This window comes from Castor canadensis, chromosome 8 (assembly GCF_047511655.1).
Source record: "Castor canadensis chromosome 8, mCasCan1.hap1v2, whole genome shotgun sequence".
NCBI classification, from domain to species: Eukaryota; Metazoa; Chordata; class Mammalia; order Rodentia; family Castoridae; genus Castor; species Castor canadensis.
In genome coordinates this window covers 145,970,991-145,995,161 of record NC_133393.1, presented here as the reverse complement: position 1 = coordinate 145,995,161, position 24,171 = coordinate 145,970,991, and the positions used below count along the sequence as shown (strand labels likewise).

General features: G+C 43.9%; 2 protein-coding genes across 9 annotated transcripts in view; both read right to left on the bottom strand.

Annotated features, from left to right (window-relative positions):
* The window catches only part of Tom1 (target of myb1 membrane trafficking protein), a 32,937-nt gene extending 24,430 nt beyond the window's left edge, over nucleotides 1-8,507 (bottom strand). The window contains exon 1 of the mRNA XM_074084337.1: nucleotides 8,347-8,507. Coding sequence (XP_073940438.1) covers nucleotides 8,347-8,398 — 52 coding nt within the window. The 5' untranslated portion in view covers nucleotides 8,399-8,507. The remainder of the gene's footprint in view (nucleotides 1-8,346) is intronic.
* Nucleotides 8,508-10,931: 2,424 nt separating this feature from the next.
* The window catches only part of Hmgxb4 (HMG-box containing 4), a 32,779-nt gene continuing 19,539 nt past the window's right edge, over nucleotides 10,932-24,171 (bottom strand). For 6 of the 8 annotated variants that reach the window (XM_020159578.2, XM_074084333.1, XM_074084335.1 and 3 more), the window contains 6 exons: nucleotides 20,599-20,680; nucleotides 19,377-19,441; nucleotides 17,898-18,003; nucleotides 16,903-17,072; nucleotides 13,479-13,601; nucleotides 10,932-12,994 (listed from right to left, as the gene is read on the bottom strand). In XM_020159578.2, coding sequence (XP_020015167.2) covers nucleotides 12,950-12,994; nucleotides 13,479-13,601; nucleotides 16,903-17,072; nucleotides 17,898-18,003; nucleotides 19,377-19,441; nucleotides 20,599-20,680 — 591 coding nt within the window. In that variant the 3' untranslated portion in view covers nucleotides 10,932-12,949. Of the gene's footprint in view, nucleotides 12,995-13,478; nucleotides 13,602-16,902; nucleotides 17,073-17,897; nucleotides 18,004-19,376; nucleotides 19,442-20,598; nucleotides 20,681-22,331; nucleotides 23,927-24,171 lie in introns of those variants that run through there. The other 2 variants (XM_074084336.1, XM_074084332.1) reach the window with 2 other exon arrangements.

Genomic DNA, 24,171 nt, shown 5'->3' with positions numbered 1-24,171 from the left:
TCCATGATCCCCTGTTGCAAGGGTCACAAACCTCAACTCTTCAGGGACTAGGAAGGACATTTGGGACTGTGTCTCACCTTCCGGGCCCTTATTCTTTCACGCCCCTGGGCTCTACCTGGGACGCCATCCTTCATACAGTTACGTATCCAGTTCACAGTCACTGGACACTCTGGATGCACCTAGAACAGGACTGAGAAGCACTCTGCAACCGCAGTTACCTTCACCACCCCTCAAGGTAGAGGACAGGAAAACTGGAGGAACAGAGAAGTTGGTAACTTGTTCATGGCCACACAGCTTGTAAATTGCAGAGTACAGATTCAAATCCCAAAAGGTCCGGCTGTCAAATCCACACTTTTTTTCTTTGCAGTGTGAGGCACTGAACCCAGGGCATTGCATATGTTAGCAAGTGCTCTACCACTGAGTTACATGCACAGCCCTTAGTTTTTTGAGGTAGGGTTTGACTATGTAGCCCAGGCTGACCTCTAACTTGGGATCCTTCTGCCTCCCAAGTGCTGGGATCACAGGCATGCAGCACCAAGCCCAGCTCAAATCCACAATCTTAATCACTGTTATGTGCCTCTCAAACTACTAGACACATGTCCAGGCCCAAGGAGACCTTGCTGGGTGAGCAAAACCAGAAAGGTCCTGCCCTCAGCAAATGAGCAGTCTAGTGGAGGCCACACCGCACAGTACAAAAGGTGAGGCTGCCACACAGAAAAGGGCAGGTGCCACGAGTCAGCCCAAGAGCTGAGCCCCTCCCATTTCCTCCTTCTGCACCTTGACAACATCATGGAGAACAATGCCTGAACCCTGAGCACTCACTGGGCCAGTGCCAGCCTGTGCGTGATGCTCCATGAGCCTCTTCCCACATCCCCTTCCCCTGCTCAGTCCCTGCCATGTACCCAAAGCCCATGAGTGTGCAGGGAAGTGGAGGAGTGGCAGGCAAAGCCAGCCTGGGCAGCCTCTTCCTTGGCTTACCCTCTGGGTGGACAGGAGGAAAGGGTCCTGTGCAGTTGTGGAGTAATGGATTAAGCTTCTAAGCTGTTAGGTGTTCAATTCAATGCTGGGGCCGGGCCCTCCTGGCCTCCCCATCAGCTCTGCTTGATGGACTCCTTAGAATGACTCCTCAGCACTCATTTCTCTGTTTGTCTGTCTGTCCCTCCCATCAGGCCACCAGCTCCTCCAGGGTGGACATTCAGCTCATGAGTCACCCAGTTCTCTGTACCAGCTGGGCCCTGGCCATGGGAAACCTGCAGGACTTGCTTGCTGAGTGGCTGAATGATGGTTGAGGCTGCATTCTATGCAATGCACCTCAATATCATTTAATTTAAATAGCTACTTCAAAAACGAATGTTACTCACTATAAAAATATCAGCCACAAAATGAATGAATTTCAAGTCCTCCCATGAAAAGACTTTAAGATCACTTATATGCAGTAGCCATTATTTTTCCATACCTGGAAAATTCCATCAGTTTCCGAAGTTGCTGAGCTGCCCTTCCTCAAAACCCTGGCTGCCTCTCGCCTGTTATTTGCTAACCACAGGCCACAAAAGAAACCCTAAAATACCTTACAGAGGGGCATGGTTTCTGATGCAACTGACTACAGGACATCACCAAAGAAACTCTTCTCCTTAGAGGACGGTACCTTAGCTCTCCAGGTAGGAAGGAGGAAGGCCTAGCGGGCAGAGGAGAGAGGTGCTAGTCAGCACATGACACTCCCCACACTGGGCAAGGTCAAAGATGACTGACAACCTGGGGGGTTAGGGAGTGGAGGGTTCCCCAAAGACAGAGACAGAGATACAGAGAGAGATACTGATTTTAATTCTTAAGGAATTGGCTCATGTGACTATACAGGTTTGATAAATCCAATACCTGCAGGGTAAGCCATCAGGCTGAGACTCAGGGCTGCATGCAGTTCATGTGCAAGGGAGTCTGCTGGCAGAGTTCCTTCTTGTTCTGGGAAGGTCTGTCTTTTTGAATTAAGGTTTTTTTTTTTGAATCTGCTCTACTCAAAGTCTTCTGATTTCAGTGTTAATCTTATCTAAAAACAGCTTTACAGAAATATCTAGAATCATGTTGTACCAAAATATTTGGGTACTATGGCCCAGCCAAGTTGACACAAAGTTAGTCACCTCACTGGTTATACTGTACCAACCCAAACAAATTCAAACTGAACAGTAGACACCTCTATCTGTTCTTAAATTCTCTGTCTGGCTCAGCCTGCATGGCTGGCTGGGTCCTCTCTCCCCTCCTTCCCACTAGCCACTCTACCTCCCCTGTAAGGAGCAGAGCCTGGCTCCTCTCCCCAGGTCCTGTGCTACAGCACCCCTACTCCCCACACTTTATGGCCCTGGAGGGTGAGACTCTTGGAGGCTTGTCACATGCCTGGGGTACACCAGGTGGGTGGGGCACCTAAGCCTAGATGCTGTGGTGCAGACCCTATTCTAGGCTGCTTAGGTCCCTGGAATGCTGTAGGTGGTTTTATTAGCCAATGTAGATACATCTGTGGAGTGGTGGGCATGGTGGCTATGCCTGTGATCTTAGCTACTTGGGAGAATGAGGCAGGAGGACTGCAGGTTCCAGGCCACCTTGGGCTACACTGTGAGACCCATCTAAATAAATACACAGAAGTGGGTTTATAGTTCAGTGATGGAGCATTTAGTTAGCATGTACGAGACCCTGGGTTTAATCCTCAGTACTGGCAAGAAAGAAAGAAAAAAAACATTTGTAGAGTGTGAAAAAAAACCCACGAACTAGCCAGGTGTAGTGGTGCACACTGTAATCTCAGCTACTCAGGAGCCAGAGGCAAGAGGATCCCAAGTTAGCAAGACCTCATCTCAACAACAAAATACAAATGAAAGGACTGGAGTGTGGCTCAAGTTGTAGAGCACTTGCCTGGTGAGCCCAGTACTGCAAAACCCCAAAACACCTACCACCATGAACTAGCTCATCAAAGCCATGACTTCATGGAAATAATTACATAGGATGAAGTCAAATTAAAATAAGCCAGACAATTAAAGGAAGACACTATGAAAATAATAAAGGTGGAATGTGGGGCCACACAAATCCTCAGCACAGTGCAAGAGGGGTCACAGTCTGGAGAGCACTAGCTTAGATCAAGACTTTCTTGGTGAAGAGGTAAAGAATTAACTTGTCCCCAATCCCTCTGCTTCTCCCGGGTGTTGGCCTAAAGCTAATTAGAAGACACTGAGGATTTTGTTTTTTTCTAATGCCAGAAGAGCGGAAATCCGGACTTTACTCTTATTTTTCTGAGCTCAGTGAGGGAACAAAACCTATTCTTCAGTTCTATCCAGAGTCAGGCAAAGGCCTCAACTCCCAAGGGATAACCAGTTCTACCCCGCAGCCTGAAACCTGACCTGTCTGTGAATGTGGCTGCCACCCAGCCAGTGACTGCTCATGCCCCAGGGACACAGAGGCCAACACAAAGTCTGCACTGAAGTCAAGGCCCTGCACTGGCACCTTTACTCATGTTTGAGTGTGCCCACGAAGGATGACATTAGTGAAAATCCCCGGTCAACAGTCACGGACACCTTGTATCTGGCAGGCACCAGGCCAAGTGCTCACAATAGCACAACACAACCACCCCATCTCATGGGGGCTATTATTAGCTTAGTGTTACAGATAAGGCAATTGAAGAACAGAGAGGTTAAGTAACCTGCTCCAGGTAACAAAGCTGGTCTGACTCATTCATCCTGTGCCTTCCTACTGCACATCCAGTTGGTGCAAAGCCCTGTGTAGATGCTGTCCTCAGGGCATCCTCAGGAAAGAGCCTTGGGCTCTAATCTGGCTGCTACACTCACAGGTCAGGAATTCAGCGTTTTAAGATGTGAGGGCTTCTTAGGGTACACAGTGGATAAGAGTAGAGATTCCAACTCAGGTGTCCAGGCCAGGGCGTCCTGAAACATTTGGAGTGCCCTGGGACCCCACTTTGAGGAACAGTGCCTTTTGTCACTTTGCCTCTGGCTAACTGCTCTGACACAGAAGTCAGTAACTTATGAGCCCATGTGCCCAATTCAGTCTGCTTTTGTAGGGCCAAGAGCTACAGATGGTCTGCCTAGTTTTAAATGGTTAGAACAAAAGCCAAAGAAAAATAGTATTTCATGGCGTGTGAGAATGAAATGAACTTCACTCCCAGTGCCCAGAAATAAAGCTTTATTGGAGCATAGCCATGCCCACTCATTTCCCTATTGTCTATGGCTACCCTTATGCAATAATGGCTGTATTGAGTCCTTGTGACATAGACCATATGGCATGCAAGGCCACAAGGATTTATGCAGCCCTTTATAGACTGCTCCTGGTCTAGTCCACACTGCTAGCTAACCCAAGAGTCCTCTCTGGCCTGTCTTCACACCTCCAGTGGTGGAGAGCTCACTACCAAACAGGACAGCCTGGCTACTCACACTGACACTCAACTCTTCCTATAACATCGCCCTCTGCCATTTTGGGGCCTTGTGTAATCATTTCTCCCTCTCCCTAAACAGTCTGATTCATCTTCCTTCTAGCACCAACCCTTTCCAGTCCCCACTGTCCTTCCTTCCATTGCTCCTCACCTATCCTTAGGAAAGGAGAGGCAGGTGGCTTCTCTGTGTTACGTTATGAGTAGGAGATAGATGGGAACCAAGATATAGGTAGGAACAGAATGAGGGCTGAAACCAGCAGTTCTGCCTCCTGGCCTGATGTCTACACCATTGCCTGAGTGTCCACTCTGGTCTCCAGACCATCATCCTCAAAGGGCTCCTGGGGTTTGACGTGGTCCCTCATTTCTGATTTCAGCCTGTACCTTCCTGGCTCCCTTTCTGGACTCAAGGACACTCTCTGTGACCTCGTCCCCTCTGTTCCTGGACCCGGCCTCAGGCTCTGAGCTTTTCTAGCCTCATGTCTAGTGTATAGCACCCTCTGCCTGGATATAGTTTCTGTTGTCTTCAATTGGCTTTTGCCAATCAGCTGCAATTTGAGTTCCAGGTGCCAGGGCAAGCTGATAGAAATGGAAAATGGTATTCTTGGGTTGGCTTTTGACTTCTGTCTATAAAACACTGCCTATAAGATATGCCCTCAGAGCAGACCTGCAAGGAGTGTGAAATCTTTGAAAGAGGAGGGCAGTGTCAACACTACCTAGGACTTGGATCCTCTTGGCCACAGGCTGCTGCCCTCAGGAGGCTCTCCTAGGAATCCACAAGAGAGGAGAGGAATAACGGGAGTCTTGGTGGAACTAATGTAAATTCAAAATAAGCTGGGTGGTGAGGTGCGGGAGAACACCCAAGTCTGAAGTCAGACCCTGACTAGCGGAGAAACCCTGGAGGCATCAATTCCCTCACACTTACTTCTGGTGAAAAGAAAAACAGCAAAATCTCACGAGGTCACCATAATGGCTAATACCCAGAACACTGGCACAGGTTGGCACCTGCTGTCGCTCACAACGTGTTATTTTCCTTTTCTCCTTTCTTCTTTCCTGCCAAGTGCGGGCACCATGTGAGGAAGGGGGAGGGGAGGAGAAGGGTGGATAACTGAGGGCCAGTTTTTGTGCTGCCCAAGTCCAGTCTAGCTAAGGACAGACATGCGCAACCACAAACAGAAGGGGACAGTGGTCTATCAGTGAGATGATGCAAATACAAATGAACACAAGATAGTAAGAGCTATTGCCTCCTGCATACCTGTGCTGTGCCAAACACTCCCAGGGGATTGGCCCACTTCATGCTCACAACCATCCCAGTGAGGCACCCGACGAGGCAGGGTGACTGGAGAGCAAAAAAGCAGTTGTGGGAGCTGAAGGGGTCAGGGGAGGCCTCAGGGAGGAGGGGATGATGCCTTGCATCCTCAGCAGGATGCCAGCTCCTCAGCAGGAACCCAGGAGGCATTCCAGGTAGAGCATCAAGGTGTGTGTGTGTGTGTGTGTGTGTGTGTGTGTGTGTGTATGTGTGTGTGTGTATGGGGTGGTACATGAGAACTTTGTGACCCAGTGACTCTAGCCCCTGATTATTACCATCAGTGTCCCTGCCCTCTGGGATGCCAGTCCTACAAGGCTCTACTCTCAACAGGGCATATGGGTTGGCAGACTTGAAAAGATGTTATTTTACACCTGAAGCAAAGAGGGGTCTGGTTTACAGGAACACAAGCAGCTAAAACTCAGTCATCGATAATCATAGCCAGACAGGCCCAGTGTGCACCTGTGGTCCCAGCTACTTGGAGGCTAAGGGGAGAGGATCGCTTAAGCCCAGGAGTTTGAGGCCTAGCTTGGGCAACATAGCAGGACCCCACCTCAAAAAAAGCAAAATAATCACACCCAATCAGGAGTACCTCCTCCTCTACATCCGAAAGAAAGAACATGGAATGCCGATGTTTGTTTTTGTTTTTTTTAGACAGGGTCTCACTGCCCAGGCAGTCCTCAAACTGGTGATCCTCCTCCCTCAAGCTCCCAAGGGCTAAGATTGCAGGTGTGAACTACCATGCCCAGCTCTTTGAGAGCTTCTTCAGCTTTGGTTCAAGTTTCACTGGCTCTGGATAGTTCATCTTAGCTTCTTTATCAATTCACTGGGGTCTTGGGTGTGTCCCCATCTTCTTTCTGGTCCACAGTCCCTTCCTGAGTAAAATGAAGGGGATGGACCCAAGTAGAGGTTTTCAGTATGTGTCTGCTAGCTAGCTCCGTAAGTATCAGTGGGAACTAATGAGAAATGCAAATTCTAGGGATCCATTCCAGACCACCAGGCTGAAACTCTGGGGTGGGTGGGGTCTAGCCTTCTTCCACTCTTAAACAAGTCCCCTCCAAGAGGTGGATTCTGATGTGAACCATGGGGTTAGCAGACCCCCACAGTAGGGCCCTTCCAGCAGTGATATTTGATTTGTGCTCTAAAGTATTAGACTGCAGCAATATTGTCTTTGGCCACAACTAGTTCTTGCTCAAGAAAGGCAACCTCTTCAGGTAAAAAGAGATGATGAATTTTCTATAACCAGTTGGAGCCCAGGTGAGCTTTTCCAAGCAGCCTCAGGAATAGGTGCCTGGCTTTGAAGGCCAGATTTATTTAATTCTGTTTAAGTAGGAAGTCTCAAATAGATAGGAGAAAAGAGCTGCCTTCTCTTTTCAGCTCCAAAACAATGACTCACTGTGGGGAGGGGTGTGCCCACACCTGTGCTTTTAGGGAAGGGATGGGCTCAGAGGGCAGTTCCTCCTCCCTGGTCAGGAGCTCCTGGTGTGTAAGCCAGAAGACAGACCTCAGAAGGGCCTCAAAAGGAGTGGTGGCGATTACGACACAGCTGGGTGGACAGACCTGTGGAGGCTTGGCTTCTAAGATAGGAAGAATGGAAAGAATGTCTTACGTAAAAGATCCAATATCCCCAGTCTGGATTTAGGGCTAAAAGTCATCAAAAAGATGCAGAGAGAATTTTACAGACCTGCCTGGGTTTCTTTAGGCAAAGAGGGACCATACCCAGATTGTCCCAGAGGTCCCTTGGTATCTCAGTGACAACAACAAGTGTTCCAGTTGTATATGGCATTGCCATGTGCCAGGCAGTATTTTCAGTGCCTCACATTTATCAAAGAATTTAATCTGCAAACAAGCCCAGGAGGTAGGGGGTCTCTATCTCCTAATTACAAGCGAGAAACAGAGCGAGAAGCAGAAGCCATGTCACACAACCCGGGTCTCCTGCCTGCAGGGCGAGGAGAAGCACTAAGCAGCGAGCGGGGCCGGGAGACCTGGGCTCCATCGAGGCCGCGATCTCTGCAGGTGCTCGACCGCCCGGCGAGCGAGGCGGGCAGTCCCCGAGGCCGGTGGGTGACAGAGCCGAGGCAGGAGCGTTCAGAACCGCGGCGTTGGGGCTCCTCCCCAAGCCGCCCCGGGCGCCAAGCCCAGTCTCTACGGCTCCGGGAGAAGGGACTGCAGCCCGCCTCAGGTATCTATGTCCCGAGAGCACCGAGAGCACCGAGAGCCAGGAAGCGGCCAATGCAGCCGATAGGAACTGGGCGACGGGGTCGCTAGGAGGGTGCGGGGGGCCCAACGCCCGCTCACACACCACGGAGTCCCTTTAACCCCAAAACTTTCTCCTTCCACTAGGGACCCCGGCACGCGCACATTGGCTGAGTCGCGGGTCCCCCCTCCAGGGCCCCCCCTTCTTAACTATTGGTCGCTGCCAGCATCAATCCTCAGTCGAGGCTTTCTAATGGTCCGCGCTCTTACCAATCAAGTGTGGGCGGTGACAAGACAGGGGAGCTACAAGCCAGCCTCGCCGCCCTCCTGGCCGCCCCACGTCCTGACTGGGGACTTGGAGATACCCCGGGGGCCGAGATCCGTGTGGAGCACTGCAGCGGAGTTGTGCGGGGCTCCAGGGACTCACCGATGCGCTGTCCCACTGGAGAGCTGAACGGGTTCCCCAGGAGAAAGTCCATCTCCGTGGCTGCCGCTGCCACCAACCCCGGGAATCAGCTGACAGCAACCGCCAGCTCTGCTGCTCCGTCACGTGACGCGCCGGAGAGCCCGAGGGGAGGTGTCGGCGAGGCGGGGCCCGGGCTCTAGAGCAAAGCTATAGGCCCCGCCCCCGACGCGAGGAGGGCGCCCGAGGCGGAGAGTAAGGACCTCGAGGTGGCTCTTTGGCGTTGGCCGTCGTCATGCACGGCAGAGGGCCGGGGCGGGGCCAGAGCCTGGACCTCTAAGCCACGCCCACAGAGAGGGCTGAAGTCTTTAGGGGCGTGGCCTAAATGGCTACATAGCTGGAAACTGGGTCTCAGGCCAGGTAAATGACTTGGGTAAGATTTCGTAGAAGCTCAGACATATATCAGTGTCTTAGCCTTTAGTCCTGGGAACCTTACTGTGACTACATACCTACCCCTTTAGGTGACAACCTCCCTACCCTGACGGGCTTTTCCTGTTTGAAGTCAGATCTCTGCTCCAAGATGTGCCCTGCTTACAGCCCAAGTTCGCTTGCCTCCAATAGGAGGCAAGGGCCTGGGTTTGTGTTCCCTTGAGACTAAGAGCCAGATTAATTGCGGCCAGGGATCGGCTAGCACCAAGGATGGCGCAAAGCAGTCACCAGTGGGGCCTGTGGCACCCTACCCTGCCAGTAATTTGCTGCATGATTCAAACAGTGAGCTCCCATGTTCTTTGGGTACTGGAATTAGATCCTAGGACCCCTAACCACTTTTTTAAGGTCACAGGCAACTTTGAGAATTCGAAGTAAGCTTTGAGCCTTCTAAGGGGGAAAAAAGGCACAATTTTACTTATAGCTCCAGGGAGTTCTTGGGTCTCTGAACTACAACAGTGGGTCTCAAATTAATCTCAGCCGGGTGCTGGTGGCTCAAGCCTGTAATCCTAGCTACTCAGGAGACAAAGATCAGGAGGATCTCAGTTCAAAGCCAGACCCTATCTCAAAAATACCCAACCCAAAAGAGGACTGGAGGAGGAACTCAAGTGGTAGAGCGCCTGCCTAGCAAGCATGCAGCACTGAGTTCAAACCCCAGCACCAAGAAAAACAAAAAAATACGCCTTCCCCCAAACAAGTTAAAAGTTAACATGATAAATGAGATTTATTGAAAATTTGAGATTTGTTGAAAGGCCCACTGTCTTCAGTGGGAAATTGGGTGGCCTTCTGGGAAAATGAATCATCCGTAGTATAGCGCTGAACTAATGCATACTAAGCATTAGCTTTTTCCTCATGAGTGGTCTCCCTGGAACCAGACCCAGACACACAACTTAAATTTGAAGGTAGGTTGGAGTAGAAACAGCCTAGGCTTTGAGGCCAGAGGTACCAACATTTTTACTTGGGATTTGCCATTTACTACTTTATAAACTAAGGAAAAGTACTTTTCTTCATCTGTTGCCTCAACCATAAATGGGATGATATTTACAAGGTCTCTGAGAGGACCGAGAGGATGTATGTAAACCACTCTCAGTAAGTCATTCAGTGATATGGTTGTCTCTTCTACCTATTTTAGCCTTTTAATCAACCATATTATTTTATTATTTATAACTTTTAATGCTATGTTGTTTCCACTGAACTTTTTACCTTGCAAGGTTAAGTGTTCATATATTCAATGTTCATGAGGTTACTAAACATTCACGTTAGGCTGGCTGGTTGTAAGCTTGGAGACAGGAAAGTGCCATTACTTTACAGATGTGACTTTGGGAACCCCTAGAAGATTGATTATTCAGTATCACTGACTAAGCTGGGAGAATACTGAAACAGTGTAAAATGTAAAATTTTTAGCACATAATTCAGGTGTGGCTCTAACACAAGATTAATGGGTAGTTTCCTGATTTAGGCCAACACCATAATGCACGTCATTTCATTTGTCAATTAATAGTCACAGTGGCTGAAGGTGTGGCTTAAGCAGTAGAGCATCTGCCCAGCTAATGTGAAACCCTGGGTTCAAACCCCAGTACTACCAAGAAAAAAGAAAAAAACCAAACAAAAAAAACCCCCAACCCTACAGCTATGGGGTTCCCTGGCTTTACTTAAAATTTACAAATGAGATTGTAGGCCTCTACAATGTGAAAATTAATAGAAACAGAATAGGATATAAGTTAGGAAAATGACTTACATTAGAAATGACCTCTATTTCAGGTAGTTTTTTTTTTTTTTTTTTAAAGAAATGATGAGGCTGGGAAAGGTGACCCGAGTCTGTAATTCTAGCTACTCAGGAGGTCAGGAGGATGATGATTTGAAGCCAGTTGGGGCAAAAAGTTTGCAAGAGCCCATCAAGCAATGACTGGGCATGGTGGTATGTGCCTGTTACCCCAGCTATGCAGGGAAGCACAAACAGGAGTACTACAGTGGCTTAAGTGGTAGAGCACTTGCCTGGAAAGTGTGAGGCCCTGAGTTCAACCCTAGTAGTGTCAAAAAAAAAAAAAGACAGATTTTATAATTTCATAGCAATTATGATTAGCACAATTAGGGAAAAGACAGCTGAGACGGGACTACAAATATTAAAAATGTGATCTTTAATAATATAAGTACAAAATTTTGTTTCTTTATACAACTGTAATGGGATTTGGATCAAACCACTAGAATTTATTTAAAAAACAAAATAAAACAATGATATAAAAACTGCAAGAAGGCCTGAATCCAAAGTTTTTCCTTTAACAGTACCAAGTACCTCGAGGTACAGGTTATTATACAAATGTGTACAAATCTCAAATACAAATAAAACAGGAAACAAATGAAAAGCAGGTCCTCATCAGGATTTCATTCACGTGCACAAATGACAATGACAGGACGACTTCTTCCTGGCCCTCCACACCCTGGGTCAACAGGAAACTTCTATAGGTACAGAGGAGGTGCCGTAGAAGGTTCTCACACACGAACTCAAGCTAAGATTTCTGCTCGTCTTGATTTTAGTTCCCAAACATTCCTGGTTTCTTCTGCTTGCCCAATTTAATCTCAAAACTTCTCTGAGCTGAGAAAGAGGCTCAGCAGCTAGAATACCTTTGAGAAGCATAGTTCTGTGAGCATTGGTGGGGAGATGGGAAGGAATTAAATAGGACACAAGTTGGCTGCACCATCCCCAAAGATTTACTGTGATGTTGTCGTGCTCCATCTAGGCCAGGGGAAGAAAGCATGCTTACCTCAGAGCTCGGTTCTACCAGAGACTCTCACGTCAAATTTTTAAAAAACCACCCTGAAGTGGCTTTTCTTTCCAACTGGGAAGCAGGTCTAGTTCTTTGGAAATAAGGGTAGCTTGGAATGGTAATATTTCACTTTCTTTAACATTATTGAAAGCCATGAAGTTCTTTACAGAGAATTAGAATCCTAACATAATGATTCCTTTTTGAGGTATAACACCTTAAAATGTAGATGATTTGGAGTTTTCAGAACAGACCAGAGGAAGGGAAGAGAAATGAGATTATTTGTATTCCACATGCTGCTGCTGGTAGAGGCTTTGTAGTTAAATTATATATACAGAAATTTACAGGATAAATTAAAATCTAAGAAATTTTGAAGAGTTAAATATACATAATTAAAATACACATTCACACGCACATATAAATAAACCCACATGAGAATCGGGTACGTTTTTTGCACTTCACTCACATGTGGAATGCAGAACACTGTATCTGCTCACCAAGGGAACTGATAAGATGAACCCAGCAACCATGCCGAGCAAAGTTTACCTTCTATAACCACCAAGCAACTAAGCAGCAGAATTTGTGAGGATTTGGTAGCCAACCTAATGCTGCCAATGAAAGATACAGCTCTTGGTTTTGCAGACCAAATATTTTTGGTTGGCTGAGAATATATGCAGGTTCAACTGGTGGCACTGACAGCTCTGCCCACTCCAAGTGATTTTTTTGCTGCCAGGAATCACGTAACTCCTTGGTCTCTACTGAGGCTGCCATTGGTACCAATGATTACAAGAAATCTTGAGATGTGGACACCTGCATAGTAGGCTCTAGAATGAACCCCTACTCAGACCTCCTCAACAGCTACAGTGGGAAAGATCTGATCCTATCACCTCCCCCTTGGTCATTTCAAGTTGAAAGGTCAGCTGTCATCGTCCCATAATCTTTCTTACTACATTTCCAAGTGTAAGACAGGTAAGGCAAATGGTCAGTGATGGGTCTGGAGGTACAATTGAGTTTGGAAAAAAAAAATCACATTTTAGCTGTCCATAAGGAGATGCACATGGCACCCACAAGCCCCCAGCTCCCAAGTTACACTGATTTTTAAGGCAGATTTATCCACCATAAGAAATAATCCTAAGCCCACATTCATGCCAAAGTTTCCCCTTGGCTAAACTTTTACCATTTCATAAAATTATTAAAAGCAAAGTAGTTACAGTCCTATGTATATTTTGTACATTATATATATATATAGATAGATAGATAAGATAGATATAAAAATTTAAAACCTACACCCAGAAGCCAGTGAAGGGATCTGGAACAGATATATATACACAAACCAGCAAAAGGGTAGAACAAGGTCTCTGTCCCAGGACTCTTTGTTGTCACAGTCCAGGCATGATGTAAGCGATGTTGTCTAATGTGTTTGACTGGAAAACAAGGAGAAAGGGTTCAATTGAAGTACTTTACTGCAGTTCCCTGATCATGTTTCTTTATTCACAGGAGAGATGAGAAAGCAAAAGTGGAGTTAGAAAAAACTGGGTGAGAATGAAGATATCCTGCTGCAGGTTATATGCTATGAGTTTTTCTGCGGACTTCTCCCATTAATCTCAGTAACAAAGAGGCAGAAAGTTCCTGTATGGTCTTTGTGTGCAGAAGAGCAAATAGAGGATGCAGGAGTTACAGCACCTCAGTGGTTAGATGCTTTTCTCCAAAGTACTATTTTGGGAAATGGCTTGTTTTCTAGTTTCACTGAAAACAGACAATGCACTAATAATTGAGTGTAACGTTTCGTGGGACAATATATAAAGGAGTGCTATGTGCCACGAAGCTTTAGGTGTCTGTAACTGACAGCACTCATTAAGGCAGGGCCTCTCTGGCTCTAAAAATCAAAGGACAATAAGGAGAACTCACCAAGACCTGTTTGGGACAGCCATTCAGTTCAGGTAGTTGTGTGGTCAGACATGCCAAGGGACCAAGAGCACAGATAATGGAATCCAGAAGCACTGACAAACTGCCAGACACCGCCACCATGCCCTGCAAGGAGAGGAGACAGGAGCTGGGACCATGCTCCTCATGCTCTCACCATCTTCTGGTTGATGGCCTCAAATGCTTTTTAAAATCCTATTCCTTTTTTATGGCCTTCCAGTAACTTATTTGTGTCCCACATTTGTGCTGTGGGGAATCACAAGAGCTCTATCAAAGGACAGTCCCATGGGGAGCACGACTCCACTCCTATGTAACCAAGCACTTCTCAATAAACACTTGAATTAAAGTCAAATCTTTATCATGTCTCCACTAGATTACTGTTGTAACTTCTTCCCAATTCTAGTCTCTTTTTATTTACAATCTAAAACAGAAGATATTCTTAGAGAAGACCAAATGGGAGCTCTCACCTCATCCATGTCCACTCAAAAAACCCATGCAGTTCTTGACCAGCTAAGTATCAACGCTTCAGTGTCCATAAAGACATTCTGTAATCTGGGTTCTAGCCTTCGCTTTCCACCTCATATATTGTGTGTTCCAAGTGTTTCAAAATGTTAGCAGCAAAACTGTTTTTCTTTTTCTTTTGTGGTACTAAGGTTTGAATTGAGGGCCTACACCTTGACCCACTCCACCAGCCCTTTTTTATGTTGGGTGTTTTTGAGATAAGGTCTCTTGAACTATTTGCCTGGCTGACTTTGAACTGCAATCCTCCTGATCTCTGCCTCCTGAGTAGCTAGGATTACAGGCATGAGCCACCAGCACCCGGCCTGTAAAACTGTCTTTCAAATGAAATCTTCTATGGAACCCCAATATATAAAATAGCCAAAAGATTGAGTTCCAGTAGAGATGGGTCTAGAGCCTCAATAGGCCTCTTTCATTCTTCTTGGCAACCTGGAGGTTGACAAGCAGGTGCTTGCCATTTTATTTCTCCAGCCTGTCCACAGGACACAATCCTGCTTATCCATTAAGATCTGGTTTGAACACTTCTCTTTCATAACACCTCTCTGACTGTTCTTAACAGTCTTCTAACTGCTCAAGTGAGCATACGATGTACAATGAGAATGGGGCTGGAAGGGAGGCCAACTGGGCTCTAGCTCTATTACTAGGAGTTATGTAAATTTGTGACATTCACTTAATTTCATGAAGTTTCAGGCACTTAATCTCCAAATTAGCAAATGATGTAAGGCAATGTTTCTTAAAGTGTGGCATGTAATTTTCATGTGGCATATAGAAAAACATTAATTATTTTGATGGCTACATATCTGTTACGGTGTGCTTTAGAAAAAATTAGAATATCACCCTTGTGATGTTAAGGGCATTGTAAAAGCACATACAAATTAATTTGAACTCAACTATAAAAATAAATAGTAGTATAAGTGGTACACAGAAATTGTAAAAATGTGAGGCTATATCCAAGTGACTGAACTCTGGGAAAAGAAATGGGCTAGAGAGGGAACAGGGACTGATGCTACTGTGTATGGAGCTTCTTTTGTGGATAATGAAAATATTTTGGAATCAGAGAGTAATGACAGCCCACAATTCTGAGAATATATAGCTACACCTATAATCCCGAGTTCAAATCCCAGTACTGCCAAAACAAAACAAATATATATTAAACTCACTAAATTCTGTACTTTAGAAGTGGTATGTAAAACATACTTTAGTAGGACTTTTTTTTTTTTTTTTTTGGTTGTACTGGCGTTTGAACTCACTCAGGGCTCTGCACTTGCGAGGCAGATGCTGTATCTACCACTTGAGCCATACCTACAGTCCTTTATTTTTTTTCTTTATAGGGTCTTGCTATATATCCTACGAGGATGGTCTCAAATCAAGATCCTTCTGCTTCAGACAGCCTCTCAAGTGCTGGGATTATGGATTCCTGACCTCAATTCATAAGTTTTAAATTGCCTGCTGTTCTGAACAGCATCTCCCTCTGTCCTACTGTGTCATGCTTGGGATGAGAGAAAAACACAGTGAGGGTATTATATATATATTTTTTGTGGTACTAGGGTTTTGAACTCAGAACCTTACCTGAGCCACATTTTCCCTCCTCTCTCCCTAACTTTTATTTATTTAGTGGAAATGAGTTTTGAACTCAGGGCCTACATCTTGAGCTACTCCACCAACTCTTTTTTCTGATGGGTGTTTTAAGACAGATCTTACGAACTATGTGCCCCAGTTGGCTTTAAGCTAGGATTACAGGTGTGAGCCACTGGTGCCCAGCCCCGACTTGTTTTTTGAGATAGGGTCTCACTAACTTTTTTTCCCTGAGCTGGCTGTGTCTACAGCCCTACCATCTCTGCCCAGTATTCAGATATTGTATTCCTCAAGATCTTAGAATAAGGCTCAGGCATTCAACAAATATTTGCTAAACAAAATGGGAAAATGTGGAATTGCAATGTGCTTAAAACAAACCATTTTTACTTCTAACTTTTTAGGAAATCTAAGAATGGTTAAATATGAAAAATAAGTAAGGATCACAGAATATTTTATTCTAGAAATATCTTTACTCATTCAGATATTTAATAAGTCTATATGAGTGTCTGAGCTCTTCTGATATCCACTGAATTTTTAGAAATTAGCCAAAGAACTCAGTGTAGATTCATCTCTTGTGGCTCTTGGAATTTTATTTGTTGAATGATTACTTAGCTTTCATACAGAAGCAACTGGTTAATTTTATATTCCTGCACTGACTTCTTAGCTTAAAAATGGTTTTAGTGGTATAGAGTGAGTTCTTCGCTGAAATGTCTTATTAGAACTGAGAGCTGAAGTACTTACTATACTACTGAGTTTCATAAGGGGCAGTACAGTCACAAACTGAATATGGCAACAAAAATGGAACATGATAGCTCTGCAGGTTAAGTGATTTTTGAACTGAAGCCTACGATGACAAAGATCTCCCCTGGGCACATAGCACCATATAGTTCAAGCACACGGTAATGAAGCACTTGAGAGCCTTGACTTCCCCATTTGCTACCTATTCCCAAAGAAGAAGAGGAACTTTTGATCTCTTGTATAATCTAGTCTGCCTATTCAAAACTTTGCTGGATTGCACTGAAAAATTCAAACTCCCTTAGAAGTACAAGTGATCAAAGCTGCTATGGGATTCACACTCATCCTTTCCACTGAATTTTTAAAGAATGAAAGTCAGTTACAGGCCATCCTGTTCTTTTTGTGCCACTATTTCAACAGGATGGTATTACTCTTTCTCTTACTGGTATGTTTTTTCACTGTATAATGAGTACCTGGCATAATTCAGCATAAGTAGCTGCTCAATGAACGTATATGAAATGAGTCAAAAGATCCAAACTGTGTAAGACTCTGGAGTCATGCTGCTGAGAGCTGCACTCACCTCTGTCTCCTGCAGGCGGTGTCCAATGAGGCTGAGGGACTCTCCCAACAGCTGCAGATGGGCAGCAACATCAATGGGCTCTGTCTCAGGGGCTTTGGCTGGCGACGCTGGTAACAGCATGGTGGTGGGTGGGGACTTCTTTGGAGGTGACTGTACTCCTACAGAAGAAGCTGAGAACAGAGGGGTGAAAATTTGCCTACAGCCTCAAATATCAGAAAACAACATTCCTGATTTTACCTGTTTATGAACTATACCAGGCATTAGCTAAACTATGCCCTTTGGGTTAAATCTAGCCCATGACCTCTTTTTGTATGACCTGTGAGCTAAAAGGTTGTAAAAAAACAAAAAACAACTGCATATGGCACACAAAGGCTTGTAATATTTACTTGCTGTATTTTTTTTTGGCTCGGGCGGCCCCCATAGAAAACCTCACCCCAATCTCTAAGGGGGCAGGGATAAGTAGAAAAACCATCCTGGTTTTTCCAGGATAGCGGGGTAGATTTTATAGTCCCTGTTTGGCAGAAGGGCACTGAGTCTCAGACAGGTTCACACAGCTTGTGAACTGGGATTTGGGCAGGCACTTGAGCCACTGTGCCAGCCCTTTTGTGTGATTTTTTTTTTTATTATTCATATGTGCATACATATGAATATGTATATATATATTTTTTTGACGACAGGGTCTTGCTATGTAGTTCCAGCTGACCTGGAAGTCACTGTGCAGCCCAGGCTAGCCTCAAATTTATGATCCTCCTGCTTCAGTCTCCCAAGGGCAAGGATTATAGAGGCCTGCCACCATGTCCAGCCTACTTTCTGGGTCTTTACAGAAAAAGTCTGCTGATTTATGACTTACATTTTCTAAATTTGAACTTCTTTTTGTAACCTGTAGTATATAGTATAATACCTGGGTATGGCTGCTTCTCCCAATTTCCTAGAAGGAATAAAAATTTACAGCACTTCAGAGAAAAATCAAAAGCAGGAGGAAAAGCGGTTGGTACCTCTGACTTTCATGGAAGCTTCTGAGCCGGATGCTTTTCTTTTTACAGTTGTGGCTTCGGCTTTATTCTGCTTGTGCTGTAGATACTGGGCTTTCTGCTTCCAAATCTGCAAGCAGATTAGTGCATAGTAAGTTGAAATAAAGAAAACAAAGCAAAGGGCAAGGCATCATGGAAGAACAAAATGAAGAACAGAAAGGGAACAGTGAAGTGGGCAGAGAGAGGGTTAATGCTAATTTTTAAGCTGAGGTCACTGAATTGGCTTCAAATGGCTGATATGCTACTATCTTTTTTGTTTATTTGTTTTGTTGTACCGGGGATTGAATCCAGGGCCTCGTGCTTACCAGCTGAGCTATGCCCCAGCATTTTATTTTGTTTATGAAATAGGATCTGCTGCTACCTTCACCCAGGCTGGCCTTGAACTCTTAAGCCTCCTAAGTAGCTAGGATTACAGGCATGCACCACCATACTCAAGTTATACTCTGCCATTTTAAATGAGGTCTATGAACATTTGCCATTGCTGTCAACTCTCAGGGATGACTTTCAGATCACTCTAAGGCTGAAATGTAAATCACAGACCAAACACCTGGCTCAGCTAATATCCATACCAACAACAGGCTAATGGTAACATGGAATACAGAAGCTAAGGATAATCTACCTGAGGTGAAAACTTGCTTCATTTAGAAAAGCTGTACTTTATTTAAAGTATGAGACAATTCTTTTTCCCATACTACCTTCCTATCATCCAGTGGGAAAGTGTGTATGATTCAGATATGACTACCATTGTTTAGCTTCTTGATAATAGGGTACATCATTAACATTGTTAATGGCTGATAAGGTACTGGGGTTTGACCTCAGGCCCTTGTGCTTGCTAGGCAGGTGCTCTACCACTTGAGCCACTCCTCCAGACCTTTTTGCTTTCGTTATTTTTTAGATAAGGTTTCATGCATTTTGCTTAGGCTGGTGTCAGGCTGTGATCCTTCTACCTATGCTTCCTGTACAGCTGGAACTGCAAACATGTATCACCTACCTAGATTGTTCTTTGAGACAGAGTCTCCTTAACTTTTTTGCCGGGCTAGCCTTGAACTACAAGCCTCCTATCTCTGCCTGGTCCCATCTTTTAATTATCTGCAGAATGATTGGCCTTAGTCCTTGGATCACAGCTACCACTAGATGTTTGTAGTAGAGAGCACTTCAATCACTGCTCACATTTGTTCTATTTTTTGGGGGCTCAATTATGTTTTTGGAAAAAACCTAGATAAAGTTAGAAACATTATCCTCCCTATAGTCAAATCCTCACCTCGAGTACCTTGACACTAACACTTAACTTTAATGCCCTCTGTAAAACTATTTTTTATATTACTTTTGTAATTTTTTTTTAAACTATTTTTAGTGTTGTCTGGCTGGACTATCTTTAGGAGAATTACGCTTTTTGGGAGGCAAAAAGCAATGAAGACCATGATTGTAAGAAAGCTTACTCACCAGTTTGTCCTTTTCTGGCAACTGCTTCCATACCTCAGCCAGTTTTTTACTAAGTTCCCCAAAATCTGGCATAAAAGGAAAAAAATCCAATACAGAATGTGGTTAACTTTTAGAAAACAGAAAAATGGGAGCAAAAAGTAGAAAAAGTGAGGGCAGGGGATGTAGCTCAGTGGTAGAGAGCTTGCCTAGCATGTGCAAGGCCCTGAATTCAATCCCCAGCACCACAAAACAAAACAAAATAAAAAGTGGAAAAAGTGTTTTGAAGATCAGATTTAAACACCCCAAGATTCATTCAGAAAACCAAACCAGATCCCACCAGATTTTGCCTGATTTGTTTCAAGCTCAGTCTTCACACGTCTACCTTCCAGGGACTTATTCCTTAGGCATTTTTTGGTTTCTTTTCATTAGATCTCACAACATGAGGCATACCAAGTTAGCTTAAAGACAGTATGTTACACAGTATTTGATAAAAGATGTTAGGTTTTTACCAAATTTTTGAGAGCTCAGAACCAAGGAACAAGTTCCCTAAAGCACCCCAGAAGCAATCCTCCAGAGGGTGCGTTACTTTTCCATTTAACAATTGCATGCTTTGTAAAGAATGTTCATGTGAACCTCACAGCAACTCTGTGGAGTGGACAGCTGTCTTACTCATCAGGCCAGTGAGATAAACTTAAGTTAAATGACCTGTGCAAGGTCTGTGGTGTAGTGTGTTGCTCGTCTCACTAACTTCTTATTTAGAGACAAATACGAACAATATAGCACACCCAAAGGCGGTTTAAAGAACAGATCAACTGCAGATCTTGGACATAAACTGCATATTTACGTTCATTTACATACACACTACCCCCCTCCCACTCGGAGACAGGGATCACTCTACAGCCCAGGCTGGCCTCAAACTTGTGATCCTCCTGCCTCAGTCTTGCCAGATAGGGATTACAAGAATACACCACCACACTCGGCCCCTACACATTGCTTACAAACATTTAATTTTACAGCTTCCTCTCTTATCAGTTTAAGAGCTATGTATAAAATGCTCCGCTCTTTTACAGGGTGGTAGGATGAACTAGGGGAAAATCTAAAAGATTTGTAGAAGTGAAGAAAGAAACAAGATTTGTATTCTAATACTATGGGAAGAAGCTGCCTGGTGACTGAATTAATTGATTGCACTGTTTCAGAGACTCAGATGAGAAGTAAAAAAACTGAAGATGAGAAAGGTTCTTACCTATGCCTGGATGGTCAGCCACAATGGTTGCGCGATACTCTTTACAGAACACTTGATAGGCCGACATGTTCTTCTTTTTTGGCTAGTGCCACACAGAAAACAGAACAGGCAAGAGTTGATTAGAACCCAAGTTCAGTAACTCTGAATCCAGGGTAATAAAATACAAAGGATACTTGAACATTTTCTTTCCTCTAGATTTTTCCACTTGCTGCAGCCACAGGCTAGTTATTCTTCCTGTATACAACCCCATGTTGCATATGTCTTTCAGAACCAAGTACTAAAAAACACTTTACCTCTCCTGGGTGCTTCTTTTTCTCATCTTTGAAAATCAGAACCACATAATTTCTTTTTGAACTCCGGGACTAGAAACCCAAAAGCCAAGTCTATATTCCTTTTTATTTCGCTGGTTTTGATTTCTAACCCTGCCTTTACTGACATTTGTAGTTTATAATTATTTTATTATTCATATCTGGTGGTTCGATTCTGTTAGTTGATGTCAGACGAATCTCTTTCACATGGACACATGCTTTGTACTACAAAGCATGCTTGTTCTCCACTGTATTGTGACAATGCCAAAAGGAACATATGATTTCTGAGAAACAAGATCAAATCACTTTTAAAGCCAGTTCAACTAGGGAAATATAAAACAGAAGACTGTATTACTATGCACTCCATTTTATGACTTCTTGAGGAAAAATCCCGTTTTCCTACATGGAAAAGGACATCAGATCTCTTACCTATCCAAATCTCTCACTTTGAGGATTAGAAAAAGTAAACTCAGAGAAATAGTGACTTACTAAGGACCATAACTAACTCAACCAACTCAATTCTGACTAAATTAGTCTCCAGTATATATCATGGGCCAAAAAAAGAGAGGCTGAATACAGAAAAAGTTACTGTTTCAAATAAAGAAAGGGTTATCACTTTATAATCTCAATCTAATGAACCCAGATGTTTTCCATATGGCTTTTCTAAAACAAACTTAAAAACCATGCTTTCACTATGACTGTTTCTCCACCTCCTCCTAAGACAGTCCTTTCTGCTCCTGCAGTTATTATAATGACATGAACAATTCATGTTCGGGAACTTCTGTTTGCCTGAGTCAGATCTGATGAGTAAAAACCAACAAACAACACAGTCTTGTCTCATAATTTCACAGAGTTGCATCCTGTTTTGAGTAACTTTATTTAAGTTCTTAATGTTTCCGTAAGATAACTGTCCTCAAAAAATAAAGTCTAGTGACTATACAAGCTTGTATGATGGCTCTGACTTTAAGTCCTAAACTGAAATCGTTTTGAGGAATGGAAACAGTCTGAGGACCTTCCAAGGTAGCTGCGCTGAACATGATGGCACTTATTGGAAAGCTGTGGCACACTTGTTAAAAATTTAGTTTAAAAATGTTATGCTAGCCTTTTACAATGGCTTATCTATGTACCTGACATTTACTAAAGTACAGGATGAAGGAGTAATTTATAGAAGTCTATACTCCAAATCTTTCCCAGCTACAGAATTAATCTCACTACTATTGAGACTATTAGAAAAAATATGAGATTAGAAATTTCATAACTCATTTGGCCATATTATAAAACTTACAAGGAACGCATTTTAACAATGTTTTCTCGAGCATGATATAATACTGTATAAGGTTAATCTCCCTATTCAAAGGCCACTTACATCTAGAACATAGTTAAAACTACCTTTAAAAAATTAGTAACAATTTGTGGCATACATACTAGATCCAAATTCACATACTGAAGAAAGGGGTCTCCGCCATATCTCTTATAAAGGACTTTATTACATAGCAATGAACTGGAATTTATTAAACAGCTCTTCTGAGTGGTAGTAGCATAAGCGGTTAAGAGCATGAGCTTTTGAAGCCTGGATCTTACTCTCATGGAGTGAAGAGCATAAACTGTGGAAAACACATGAAATATAAAGTTTAAAGGCCCATTATCTTCTCTTGGCTATACCATATACTAATCTTGAATAAAACACATGAGAAGCTCATACCTTTTCTCATAGGTGATATTAAAAGCATTTCAATGGCAAAGAAGGAAAAGAAGATGAAAAGGGAGACATTTCAAAGGTAACAAAAAAGTAACCTATTAAAATACTCTGAGCTGGGCATGGTGCTACATGTGTATAATCCCGGTAATTAGAAAGCTGAGGCGTGAGGACTGAGTTTGAGGCTAGCCTTGGCTATATAGTGATACCCTCTCTTAAAAAACAAGAAAGAAAGTAGGGCTGGTGGAGTCAAATGGTAGTCAAATGGTAGAGTGCTTGCCTAGCAAGCATGAAGTCCTGAGTTCAAAGCCCAGCACTGCCAAAAAACAAACAAACAAATAAAAAACAACTCAGCTGGGCGCAAGGAGGCAGAGATCAGTAGGAGCATGGTTCAAAGTCAGACCCCGGCAAATAGTTCATGAGACCCTATCTCAAAAAAACCCATCACAAAAAAGGGCTGGTGGAGTTGCTCAATCAGTGAGAGTACCTGTCTTGTGAGTGTGAGTCCCTAATTTCAAACCCCAGTGCTGCCAAAAAAAAAAAAAAAAAAGCCCCTCAAAATAAAAACAAACAGAAATTTTAAAAAAAAGGACCTTGTCATTCAACTATTCATATTTATTTAGTTCCACTATATGCCAGACATTGGGAATATAGCCAAGAGTGAGGCTTATAACCTGACAGATAAAACAGATAAATATGCCATTATAATAAAATGCAATGCTATTACAAGGAAAGTAATGGTTTCATGCAAACATGTAATAGGAGTATCTCGCCAAGTCAGGGAGTCAAAAGAAGCCTTTTGGAGGAAATGACATTTAAATTTAATCAGAAAGTCAGGCAGAAGTAAGGATATGAAGAGTGGTTAAGAGTATTCTAGGCAGAGGGAACACATGGTACCCTCATCAAAGATGAGAGTGGTAAAAAAAAAATGATGTTAGAGAAGTAGACAAAGCTCATAAGCTGAGGTCTTACATCCCCTATTATAGAGCATGGACTCCAGGTAGAAGAAGCAGTTCAAATATTTTAAGCAACAAAGGGTTTCACAGTCAAGGTTGCACTTAGAACTGTGGAGAATGGACTGGAGAAGAACAAAACAAAGGGAAGAAGGCCAATCTGGAGGTTGCTGCTGGAGGCCAGGGAAGGGGATGACAGCCTACAGCCAACACAGTAGGCTGGAGAAATGCAAACAGACTGGAAAGGAAAAAGTGACAGGATTTATCAGGAAATGTGGCAAAATAGAGTCTGGAATTTGGATACCAATGGAGTTGAGTTAGAATCCTGACCATGACACATACAAGTTGTACAAATGACTTAACTTTCCTGAGCTTCAGTTTCCAAGTAGAACTTGGGAATGCTGCTGAGTGCCAAAGTCCTTGCCTAGCATGGGCAAGGCCGTAGGTTCAATTCCCAGCACCTGGGTAGAGAGTAGGGTGGTTGGAGCACACCAGAAAAGAAATAAACAAGCAAACAAAAAACCTTTACCAATACCATTTAGCTCACGGTGGGGGGGTTAATCAAACAGTGTTTCACTTCAGAAGGTACTCAACAATGTTATTTTTATGGTAGGAA